The 13148-nt window shown below is 45.4% G+C and overlaps 1 protein-coding gene across 1 annotated transcript in view; it reads right to left on the reverse strand.

Annotated features, from left to right (window-relative positions):
* The window catches only part of LOC137544753 (myosin-IIIb-like), a 418671-nt gene that overhangs the window by 102728 nt on the left and 302795 nt on the right, over positions 1-13148 (reverse strand). The window contains exon 19 of the mRNA XM_068265847.1: positions 1034-1119. Within this exon, the coding sequence (XP_068121948.1) occupies positions 1034-1119 (86 nt within the window). The remainder of the gene's footprint in view (positions 1-1033; positions 1120-13148) is intronic.

The following is a 13148-nucleotide window of genomic DNA, read 5'->3' on the forward strand; positions in this document are numbered from 1 at the left end:
CTCAATTGGCCTGCCAACTCTCCTGACCTGAACCCCATAGAGAATCTGTGGGATATTGTGAAGAGAAAGTTGAGTGACGCAAGACCCAACACTCTGGATGAGCTTAAGGCCGCTATCGAAGCATCCTGGGACTCCATAACACCTGAGCAGTGCCACAGGCTGATTGCCTCCATGCCACGCCGCATTGATGCATCCTGGGCCTCCATAACACCTGAGCAGTGCCACAGGCTGATTGCTTCCATGCCACGCCTCATTGAAGCAGTCATTTCTGCAAAAGGATTCCCGACCAAGTATTGGGTGCATAACTGAACATCATTATTTGAAGGTTGACTTTTTTTTGTTTTAAAAACACTTTTCTTTTATTGGTCGGATGAAATATGCTAATTTTTTGAGATAGAAATTTTGGGTTTTAATGAGCTGTATGCCAAAATCATCAATATTAAAACAATAAAAAGGCTTTAACTACTTCAGTTGTGTGTAATGAATCTAAAATATATGAAAGTCTAATGTTTATCAGTACATTACAGAAAATAATGAACTTTATCACAATATGCTAATTTTTTGAGAAGATCCTGTAGTATATTATACAAGTTGTCTTCACCACAAAGACCACTCCCTCTGTGACCTTCTCAGCCAAACCAGAAACATTAATAATGCAAGATGTCCTCACCACAAAGACCACTCCCCCTGTAACATCCCTCCTCTGTGACCTCCTCAGCCAAACCAATAATAAATATATTATACAAGATGTCCTCACCACAAAGACCACTCCCTATGTGATCTCCTCTGTGTGTTCCTCAGCCAAACCAGAAGCATTGATAATACACCCTCCACCCTGTAACCAGGAAGGGCACTCAAGCAGGTGCATTACTCCCTCCCGTACCTCCCACCATGCTGTAACCAGGCAGGGCACCATATTTCACAGTAGAAGGGTTATAAATAATGATTTCTCTTTTTGTGACATATTGACAGATGCTATCTATTGGCAGAGAAGTGGGCACTTCATACAATATTTATAATATAAGATACTGACCTGTCTACAAACTCATGGAATGATGGTCTCCACGAGAAGCCATCCCGGCGAATCCTCATTGTCTCCATCAGGCCGTTATATCGCAGCTACAACCAGAGATGAGGAGAACATGGTTAAGAAGGGTAGACTTTACCAGAGATCGTGATGGCTCCACATTGAAGATCCCAGAATAGACTTCAGGGAGCCTTCTACCATACCGGGGCTCAGGAGCCTTCTACCATGCTGGGCTCAGGAGCCTTCTACCATACCGGGCTAACAGTAATATACCCTCTTGACATAAATATTTAAAAAATTCAGTCTCTTAGGTAACTATGTACATTTTTCTTTATGTAATTGTTTTTTCCTGTACAAAAAAAGAAGAAGTTTGGGTACTATGGGAGGGTGTGGGAGGGAAATAGTTAATTATAAAAGTCAAGTGTTTGGATTTTTATTAAATAAAAGTGGGTTTTGGTGTAATTTACCATTTGGCCACAAGATGTCCTCAGTCATTATTTCCGATTCATGCACATAAGTATGTGAATGGGAAGTAATGCGTGGCACTGTAACAACAGAAGATACAATGAATGCAGGCATCTCATTGAATCGGGGACTTAGATGCGTTCCCATTCATCTCCCCGCTAACGGCCGGTCATGGGAGCGCGGGGCAGCTGCCCACCGCTGAAGACTTATATTCATAGCCCTGGTACGGCCATGAATATACTGCACTACATGCAGTTAGTAGTTAAACACTGAGTGGGAGCAGTAAAGGTTACATAGTTATTTGGGTTGAAAAAAGACATACGTACATCGAGTTCAACCAGTATAAAGTACAACACCAGCCTGCTCCCTCACATATCCCTGCTGATCCAGAGGAAGGTACAACACCAGCCTGCTCCCTCACATATCCCTGCTGATCCAGAGGAAGGTACAACACCAGCCTGCTCCCTCACATATCCCTGCTGATCCAGAGGAAGGTACAACACCAGCCTGCTCCCTCACATATCCCTGCTGATCCAGAGGATGGCACAACACCAGCCTGCTCCCTCACATATCCCTGCTGATCCAGAGGAAGGCACAACACCAGCCTGCACCCTCACATATCCCTGCTGATCCAGAGGAAGGTACAACACCAGCCTGCACCCTCACATATCCCTGCTGATCCAGAGGAAGGTACAACACCAGCCTGCCCCCTCACATATCCCTGCTGATCCAGAGGAAGGCACAACACCAGCCTGCTCCCTCACATATCCCTGCTGATCCAGAGGAAGGCAAAACACCAGTCTGCACCCTCACATATCCCTGCTGATCCAGAGAAAGGTACAACACCAGCCTGCTCCCTCACATATCCCTGCTGATCCAGAGGAAGGTACAACACCAGCCTGCACCCTCACATATCCCTGCTGATCCAGAGGAAGGTACAACACCAGCCTGCTCCCTCACATATCCCTGCTGATCCAGAGGAAGGCACAACACCAGCCTGCTCCCTCACATATCCCTGCTGATCCAGAGGAAGGCACAACACCAGCCTGCACCCTCACATATCCCTGCTGATCCAGAGGAAGGCACAACACCAGCCTGCTCCCTCACATATCCCTGCTGATCCAGAGGAAGGCGGAAAAACCCTTACAAGGCATGGTCCAATTAGTCCCTGAAGGGAAAAATTCCTTCCTGACTCCAGATGGCAATCAGATAAAATCCCTGGATCAACATCATTAGGCATTACCTAGTAATTGTAGCCATGGATGTCTTTCAACGCAAGGAAAGCATCTAAGCCCCCTTTACATGCAGGTATAGAGTTTGCCATAACGACTTCCTGTGGCAATGCATTCCACATCTTAATCACTCTTACTGTAAAGAATCCTTTCCTAAATAAATGGCTAAAACGTTTTTCCTCCACGCGCAGATCATGTCCTCTAGTCCTCTGAGAAGGCCTAGGGACAAAAAGCTCATCCGCTAAGCTTTTTGGTTATTGGTCAAGGTTATTGATGTAATTATTAAGGCTTGATTGACATGTCTGATCTTGTGATAAGAAAACGTACAGCGAAAATGTGTCGGAATGTATAAGTTAAATTTTCTGAGTAAGTTAACTTTTCTGACCATAGATGACAGAGTTTGATTAGTTCAATTGGTAAAACAAAATCGATAGTCAAATTATAGATAATGATTTTTTTTGAGTTAAGGATTCATTTTGAATGGTATCCACAATAAGGCTGTGAAATTTGAAATGATTCAGAGTTATTTTTGTGGATGCAATTGTTATTGTATTGAAAACAGTTTCATACAATCGGTTTTAATAATAAGGTTTTTTTTTCCTTCCAGAAGAAGATTGTGTTACTAAAGAATTATAGGGAATGTAAAAAAAACTGCAAAAAAAAAAAAAAAAGTTTTACAAAGTTGTACAAACTCTAAAAGAAAGAAGGTAGAAGATAGGACTTTTACCAGATCAGGCGGGAAACATGATTGTGGAGGACAGAGCTACAGTGGACATTTTAAACCTTGCTTTGCTTCTGTATTTACCAAGGTGAGGCCTTTAGCTCATAATATGGCCCTGGGTTGTTCCCAATCTTCCTCATTCAGCATGAATTTCCTAACACAGGAAGGTGTGCAGGAACAATTAAATAAGATCAAGATAGACAAGGCACCTGGCCCAGATAGCATCCACCCCTGGGTATTAAAGGAGTTAGATTCAGTTATCGATAAGCTACTTTATCTTATGTGATTCTCTTTCAAGTGGTTCAGTTCCGTATGACTGGTGTACAGCTGATGTTTTCCCCTTATTCAAGAGAAAAAAATCAGAGCCAGGAAACTATAGACCAGTAAGACCAGTAAGCTTAACATCAGTTGTATGTAAACTGTTTGAAAGTATCCTAGGAGATGCTATACAAAATTATGCAGCACAGAATAATCTCATTTCAGTTCAACAGCACGGTTTTACTAAGGACAGGTCCGGTCTCACTAACATGCTCAGCTTTTATGAAGTGGTGAATGAACAATTAGATCTTGGGAAAGCTGTAGATGTTGTGTACTTGGTCTTTGGAGAGGCATTTGACACTGTTCCCCACAACAGCCTGGTGCAGAAGCTGTGGATACAGGGACTAGAAGAAAATGTGTGTATGTGGATAGAGAACTGGATAAGGGATAGAAGAGATAGAAGGCAAAGAGTGGCGGTAAACGGAACATACTCAGAATGGGAAACGGTCAGCAGTGGGGTACCGCAGGGCTCAGTACTCGGGCCTATTCTTTTCAATGTATTTATTCATTATCTAGTAGATGGAATACAGAGTAATGTAGCCATCCTTGCAGATGATACAAAATTATGAACAATTACTAACACTAAGACTGATGGTGACGTATTACAACCACCTTGACAACATAATAATAATAATAATCTGAACATTTGTATAGCGCTTTTCTCCTGTCGGACTCAAAGCGCTCAAGAGCTGCAGCCACTGGGACGCGCTCAAGAGGCCACCCTGCAGTGTTAGGGAGTCTTGCCTTGAACTCCTTACTGAATAGGTACTTGACCTAGCCAGGATTCGAACCCTGGTCTCCCATGTCAAAGGCAGAGGCCTTAACCAGTACACTATCCAGCCACCCTGGCCATATGGGCAGGCACGTGGCAGATAGGGATGTGCTCACGAGTAATTACAAGTAGCTAGCTACTCAAATTTGTGATTCGATTTAGGCTTGTGTCAGGTGTGCAGCTGGGAGAGAGGGGGTTAAATACCCAGCTGCCCGCCGCTTCTCTGCGTATCACAGCCTCACACACATCCAATGGGCCCCTGACCTTAACTCCCTCCTCACACGGTTCCCGACTGCCTGGCCGCTATATCCCCTTTCATGTCCTCTTGCTTCTTAAAACTTAATATGAATAAAACAGAACTAATAGTCTTTCCACCATCTCTGTGCACCTCCCTGCCTGAAGTAACTATAAATGGTTTTGTTTTTTTTCAACAATCATTCTTATTGAGGTTTAAGGTTTTACAAAAGGTTACTCAATCAGCTTTGTACAAACCTTTTAACATATTAACAGAGAAAGAAATCAGTAACATTTTGTCAATCGGTCAATCATCAAAGTGGAGTAATTATTGATCAGGGTAGTTTACTATTGTACACCTTTATATAAAGACAGTAGAGAATATATTTGGAGCTCAGATAGGTAGTGTTAAAGTGGTTTGGAAGGCCATGAAATTTGCATAATATATGGGATAGTCGAGGAGTGAGAATTCAATCTAATTGACTTTTCCATCTGCAGGTTAATGTCAACTTGTCTCTGAAGTTGAGCTAAAGAAGGGATGTCTGGGGTTCTCCAATTAGCAGTTATCAAACTCCTCGCCACACATAATGTTTGCGAAATCACGAAGCGGTATTTCAGAGGACAGGAGAGGATGCCTATATGAAGCAGGGCCAGTTGGGGGGTAATCACAAAATGCAGCTGCAGAAGATTACTTAGTTCTTCAGCAACAATTGTCCAAAATTGTTGAATGTAAGGACATTCCCAGAGTATATGAACTAGAGTAACTATGTTTTTACAATTGCGCCAGCAAAGAGGAGAGCTTTGTTGTGTAAACTTAGCTAAGCGCCTGGGAGTGAGGTACCATTTAAGGAGAATGTTTTGAAAGGTTTGTCTATGGCTTATACAGGATGAAAATTGATTTATAGATTTAGTGGAAGATATATTTGTCAGATCGATTTGGCATTGTAGATCTTCTGACCAGGCTTTAATCTATTTATTTCGCTGCTTGTGATGACCACTCATCAGTTCCTGGTAACAGAGTGAGATACCACCTTTTAGAACAATGGGTGAATTTAAGGAGTTGAAGTGATTAAAACTTCTAGGGAGCTTCCAGTTATAGGATGAGAACATATGTTTGATTCGCTTTGGTTTGAATAGGACATTTTTCTCTCAAGTCAGAGAATGACAGCAAGTCTTCATTATCTAGGGAGAAAAGATCAGAGATTGAGAAGATAGCAGCAGTTTTCCAACTGTTCAGGTCTAAATCCTGCGTTAAGAGGGATAGAGAGTCAATTGGAAGTTGAAGTGTAGAGGATAAGTTTGTATTTTTAGTGGTTTTTAGTAAATGTGACCAGGCTAGGAAAGAAGCTTGGACTGTAGCATAGGGGGATTTAGTGGTTTGTATTCCGAGGATTTGAAGAGAGAGAAGTTGTTTTAAGTCATAGGGGGAGGTGGAATTTTCTATGTGGCACCATTTTTTTGGTGAACTAGTTGTCCACCAATCTTTGGAGGCTTCTAGTAAAGCTGCGTAATAATACGATTTCAAACAGGGTAATCCTATGCCACCTGCTCTTGTAGGTATAGTTAGTGTAGAGTATGCAACTCTGTGTTTCTTTCTTCCCCAGATATAGTTAGTTACTATTTTTGTGACTTGAGAGAAAAAGCTGTTAGGAAGTGGTATATGTATTGTTGTAAATAAATAGAGGATTTTGGGAAGTATTTTCATTTGAAATGCGGCAACTCTTCCCAACCATGATAACTCAAATTTAGCAATATTATCAAGATCCTTCGAAATGTTGGATAGGAGTGGTGCATAATTAGTTTCGAATAGTTTGTTAGTTGTAGAGGGTAAATTAATACCCAAGTAAGAAATATGAGATTTAGCCCAGTGAAATGGAGAGACTTGTTAGATATTTGTAGTTTTAGAGATTGTGGAAGGTTTAGTCCTAGCATCAGAGATTTCCCTTCATTCACTTTGTAGTACGAGACTGAAGAGAAGGTCTTTAGGATCTTTGTTACATATTGTAGTGAGTTAAAGGGGTCAGTAATAGATAAAAGGACATCGTGCGCGAATAAGCCTATTTTGTGGGACTGGCCCTTAATTTCAACTCCACAAATTTCCATGCAACCTCTTATTGCCTCCGCTAGGGTTTCTATCATAAGTGTGAATAGGAGAGGTGATAAAAGGCACCCCTGACGAGTACCGTTTGATATGTAAAATTGTTTTGAAAAGAACCCCGCTACATTAACCAGTGCAGAAGGAAAGGAGTATAGTGCCAAGATGGCTGATAGGAATATGCCTTCTATACCAACTTTTAGCAGTGTTTCTTTTAAAAAACCCCAATGAACTCGGTCGAAGGCCTTCTCTGCGTCTAGTGCCAAAAGGAGAGAAGGGCTTCGATTCAGCTCTACATATCTAAGCACATTAATGATTCTACGTGTGCCATCAGAAGCCTGTCGTCCCTTGGTGAATGCCACCTGATCCCAGTTAATCAAAGAGGGGAGTAGACGTAGTAATCTATTTGCTAACATTTTGGAGTATATTTTTGTATCCGAGTTTAAAAGGGATATGGGTCTAAAATTGGAAGGGGAGTCCGTGGATTTACCAGGTTTAGGAATAACTGAGATTATTGCTTCAGTAAATTGATTTGAGACCGAGCCTGTACTCATGATATTTGAGAATACTTCCAGTAACTTAGGGGCTAAAGATGTGCAGAATATTTTGTAATATTCGTTGGAAAATCCATCCACTCCCGGGGCTTTGTTAGATTTCAAATTTTTTATTACTTTCAGTATTTCTTGAATCTTGAAAGGGCTATTAAGTTCTTCTGTTTGTTGGGGGTATAATTTGGGAAGTTTTAAAGGCTCTAAAAAGGATTTTATAGAGTTTATGGAAGGTTGTGCGGTAAGTGGGTCGTTGTTTAAAGGGATACTGTAGGGGGGTCGGGGGAAAATGAGTTGAACTTACCCGGGGCTTCTAATGGTCCCCCGCAGACATCCTGTGTTGGTGCAGCCACTCACCGATGCTCCGGCCCTGCCTCCAGTTCACTTCTGGAATTTCTGACTTTAAAGTCAGAAAACCACTGCGCCTGCGTTGCCGTGTCCTCGATCCCACTGATGTCACCAAGAGCGCACAGCGCAGGCCCAGTATGGTCTGTGTCTGCGCAGTACACTCCTGGTGACATCAGCGGGAGCGAGGACACGGCAACGCAGGCGCAGTGGTTTTCTGACTTTAAAGTCAGAAATTCCAGAAGTGAACCGGAGGCGGGGCCGGAGCATTGGTGAGTGGCTGCGCCAACACAGGATGTCTGAGGGGGACCATTAGAAGCCCCGGGTAAGTTCAGCTCATTTTCCCCCGACCCCCCTACAGTATCCCTTTAAGTTATATAGAGAACTATAATAATCACTAAAAGCATTCGCAATATCCTTTGGGTTGTAGATTGGTTGGTTGCTAAAAGGATGGATTAGCTTTGGAATTCTTGCTTTAGCCTGTTTGTGACATAAAAGTCTGGCCAGATGGATACCTGCTTTATTGTTTTGGGAATAGTATTTTAAGCGTGCTCTTTTTAGTTGATATTCATAGTCAGAAGTTAGATGCATTCTTAAATCATGTCTCACTGAAAATAAGTCTTTTTCTATCTGATGGGAGTTCTGTTTCTTAATTGCATTCTCTAATTGAGACGTTCTCATTTTTTTGTGTGTGCTTCCAACTGAATGAAAAAGCCTCTTATAAAGGCCTTATGGGCATTCCATATTGTTTCTGCATTTACTTCTGTCCCAGAGTTAAATTGGAGATATTCGTCTATTTTCTCTTGTATGAATTTAACATCCTCTTTGTAAAGTAAGGAAGTATTTAGTTTCCATATTCCAATAAATGTTAATAACACGTCTATAATGTCAGTTCCCAAAGCACGGTGCTTAGGGGTAATATTTCATTCTTCTCTCTCATTTATTCCTGAGACCCCCACTGGTCCCCAAACTCCCAGCCAACCCCCTTCCAGCCCCTTCACACTCCTCTTGCATCCGCAGACCACACCATAATAATCTCATTCCCATCCATACAACCCCCAGGCACTCTCTCCCTCTGTTTTGTGGGCTATGGAATGCCAGATCTGTCCGCAACAAGCTCACATCCATCCATGAGCTCTTCCTCTCCAAATCCCTCACCTTCCTCGCCCTCACAGAGACATGGCTCGAGCAGCCGAACGGAAATGGAGGAAATCACATCTCAATGCTGACTTCCTAGATTACAAGGCCAAACTGTTACTCTTCCACACTGCCCTCTCTGAGGCTAAACAAAGGTACTTTGCTGCACTGATTGTAACCCAAGCTTCCAACCCTCGACAGCTTTTTGCTACCTTCAATTCCCTCCTCAACCCCACTCCTCCCCCTCCCAGCTCCTCCCTCTCAGCCAATGACCTTGCCAACCACTTCACCACTAAAATTGCAACAATACGCAATGAAATTTCCCTCCTCCATCCCTCCCTTACCAATGTGTCTCAGGTTGTCCCCTTGCCTTCCCTCCCAGCGGCTCCCTTGTCTCATCCACCCCTCGCCTCTTTTGCTCCTGCCACCATTGATGAAGTCAGCCTGCTGCTAGTGGCTTACCCCCCACATCCTCTCCCTGTGATCCGGTACCCGCGAATACTCTTCGTCCCCACTTCCCTGACCTGGCCCCAGTCCTCACCTCCTTGTTCAATCTCTTTCTTTCCACAGGCATCTTCCCCAAAGCATTCAAACAGGCCACTGTGCTTCCCCTGCTGAAAAAACCCTCACTCGACCCATCCCTACCCTCAAACTACCGCCCAATCTCCCTCCTTCCCTATGCTTCTAAACTCCTCGAACGCCTAGTCCACCAGCGCATTACCCAGTACATCAACACCAATACCCTACTTGACCCCCTACAGTCTGGATTCCGACCTGCGCACTCAACTGAAACAGCCCTCGCCAAGGTGGTCAACGACCTTACCCTTGCCAAGGCCAAAGGCAGTTATTCCATCCTGCTCCTCCTTGACCTCTCTGCAGCATTTGACACTGTTGACCACTTCCTCCTCCTCCAATCACTACAGTCCATGGGCATCCATGGGCTTGCCTTGGCCTGGATCTCCTCCTACCTATCCAATTGCTCCTTCACCACTTCCTTCAATGGCTCCTCCTCAACTCCTGCCCCCCTTTCAGTTGGGGTCCCCCAGGGCTCTGTTCTAGGCCCCCTTCTTTTCTCCATATACACTTCCTCAATTGGCAAGCTTATCTCCTCCCTGGGCTTCAATTACCACCTTTATGCAGATGACACTCAGATTTACCTCCATACCCCCGATCTCTCAGCCACCACCATAAACAAGGTCTCCTCGTGTCTCTCAGCAATTTCCTCCTGGATGTCAGCTAGGTTCCTAAAGCTTAACCTAGACAAAACTGAGCTCCTGATCTTTCCACCCCATGCTGCTGCACCCATCCCAGGTTTCCACCTCACAATCGACAACACAACCATTCTCCCTACCTCCCAGGCCCGCTGCCTGGGTGTCACCTTGGACTCTGACCTCTCCTTCATCCCACACATCCAAAACATCACCAGAGCCTGCAATTTCCACCTCCGTAATATCTCCAAGATCCGCCCATTCTTAACCCCGGACACGACCAAACTGCTCATCCATGCCCTCATCATCTCCCGCCTTGATTACTGTAACTCACTCCTTTCTGGCCTCCCCCTGAAACGCACTGACCCCCTTCAATCAGTGATGAACGCGGCTGCAAGACTCATCCATTCTTCGCACCGCTCTGCATCCACATCTCCCCTTTGTGAATCCCTGCACTGGCTGCCTATCCGTCTCAGGATAAGTTTCAAGATTCTATGCCTGGCGTATAAATCTGTGCACAAAACATGCCCTACCTACATCTCGGAGCTTGTTCACAAGTATACACCAGGTCGCCCCCTCCGTTCCTCCAACGACCTTCGCCTCACCACCCCGCGCATTTCACACTCCCATGCCCGCCTGCAGGATTTCTCAAGAGCTGCCCCCACCCTCTGGAATGCCCTTCCACCACCCATCAGACTTGCTCCCTCTTTCAACACATTCAAGCAAGCCCTCAAAACCCACCTCTTTATGATGGCCTACCCACCTCCTACCACACAGTAACTCTCTAAGGAATATTTAACAGCCCCCCCTAGTGTTTCCACCCCTCCCTTTAGATTGTAAGCCTCTGGCAGGGTCCTCCACTCCCTAGTGTAATCTACAGGATCATGTGCTCCTGTCCTATGACAGCCTGTACTTGTATTACTGGGCCTACCTAACCAGCCCATATTGCATGATCATGTATTTTGTACAATTTGTATGTATAACTTTGTTCTATGTGTATAACCCTATGTATGTCATCCTTGTATATATTTATTGTCCAGCGCTGCGTAATATGTTGGCGCTTTATAAATACAATAAATAATAATAATAATAATAATTCCTCACATCAACTCCCTAACCAGCTCCTGTCATCTCAACTCAAAAACATAGCAAGTATCCGACCTTTTCTCTTCTCAGGACACAACCCAAATGTCAGTACATGTGCTTAATATATCTCGATTGGACTATTGCAATACATCGCTTGGTGGACTTCCAACTAACCGACTAGCACCCCTCAATTCTGTACTGAACTCTGCTGCTCCTCTCATTTATCTCTCTTCCTCTGCTGCTCCTCTCTACCTTCTAACAGACTGGCCCCGCTCCAATCTGTACTGACCTCACCTGCTCCTCTCATTCATCTCTCTTCCTGCTCCTCCTCTGCTGCTCCTCTCTTCCAGCTACCAGACTGGCCCCTCTCCAATCTGTACTGATCTCAGCTGCTCCTCTCATTCATCTCTCCTCTCACTCCTCTTCTGCTGCTCCTCTCTACCAGCTAACAGACTGGCCCCGGGTCCAATCTGTACTGACCTCACCTGCTCCTCTCATTCATCTCTCTTCCCACTCTTCGTCTGCTGCTCCTCTCTACCAAGTAACAGACTGTCCCCGCTCCAATCTGTACTGATCTCAGCTGCTCCTCTCATTCATCTCTCTTCTCGCTCTTCCTCTGCTGCTCCTCTCTTCCAGCTAACAGACTGGCCCCGCTCCAATCTGTACTGAACTCAGCTGCTCCTCTCATTCATCTCTCTTCCCGCTCCTCCTCTGCTGCTCCTCTCTACCAGCTAACAGACTGGCCCCGCTCCAATCTGTACTGACCTCAGCTGCTCGTCTCATTCATCTCTCTTCCTGCTCCTCCTCTGCTGCTCCTCTCTACCAGCTAATAGACTGGCCCCGCTCCAATCTGTACTGAACTCTGCTGCTCCTCTCATTCATCTCTCTTCTCGCTCTTCCTCTGCTGCTCCTCTCTTCCAGCTAACAGACTGGCCCCGGTCCAATCTGTACTGAACTCAGCTGCTCCTCTCATTCATCTCTCTACTCGCTCTTCCTCTGCTGCTCCTCTCTACCAAGTAACAGACTGACCCCGCTCCAATCTGTACTGATCTCAGCTGCTCGTCTCATTCATCTCTCCTCTCGCTCCTCCTCTGCTGCTCCTCTCTACCAGCTAACAGACTGGCCCGCTCCAATCTGTACTGACCTCACCTGCTCCTCTCATTCATCTCTCCTCTCGCTCTTCCTCTGCTGCTCCTCTCTACCAAGTAACAGACTGACCCCGCTCCAATCTGTACTGATCTCAGCTGCTCGTCTCATTCATCTCTCTTCCCGCTCTTCCTCTGCTGCTCCTCTCTACCAGCTAACAGTCTGGCCCCGCTCCAATCTGTACTGACCTCACCTGCTCCTCTCATTCATCTCTCTTCTCGCTCCTCCTCTGCTGCTCCTCTCTACAGCTAACAGACTGGCCCCGCTCCAATCTGCACTGACTCAGCTGCTCGTCTCATTCATCTCTCTTCCTGCTCCTCCTCTGCTGCTCCTCTCTACCAGCTAACAGACTGGCCCGCTCCAATCTGTACTGATCTCAGCTGCTCCTCTCATTCATCTCTCCTCTCGCTCTTCCTCTGCTGCTCCTCTCTGCCAGCTAACAGACTGACCCTGCTCCAATCTGTACTGAACTCAGCTGCTCCTCTCATTCATCTCTCTTCTCGCTCCTCCTCTGCTGCTCCTCTCTACCAGCTAACAGACTGGCCCCGCTCCAATCTGTACTGATCTCAGATGCTCCTGTCATTCATCTCTCTTCTCGCTCCTCCTCTGCTGCTCCTCTCTGCCAGCTAATAGACTGGCCCGCTCCAATCTGTACTGATCTCAGCTGCTCCTCTCATTCATCTCTCCTCTCACTCTTCCTCTGCTGCTCCTCTCTACCAGCTAACAGACTGGCCCCGCTGCAATCTGTACTGACCTCACCTGCTCCTCTCATTCATCTCTCTTCCCGCTCTTCCTCTGCTGCTCCTCTCTACCA

The sequence above is a fragment of the Hyperolius riggenbachi genome, chromosome 1, assembly GCF_040937935.1.
Source record: "Hyperolius riggenbachi isolate aHypRig1 chromosome 1, aHypRig1.pri, whole genome shotgun sequence".
Lineage (NCBI taxonomy): Eukaryota > Metazoa > Chordata > Amphibia > Anura > Hyperoliidae > Hyperolius > Hyperolius riggenbachi.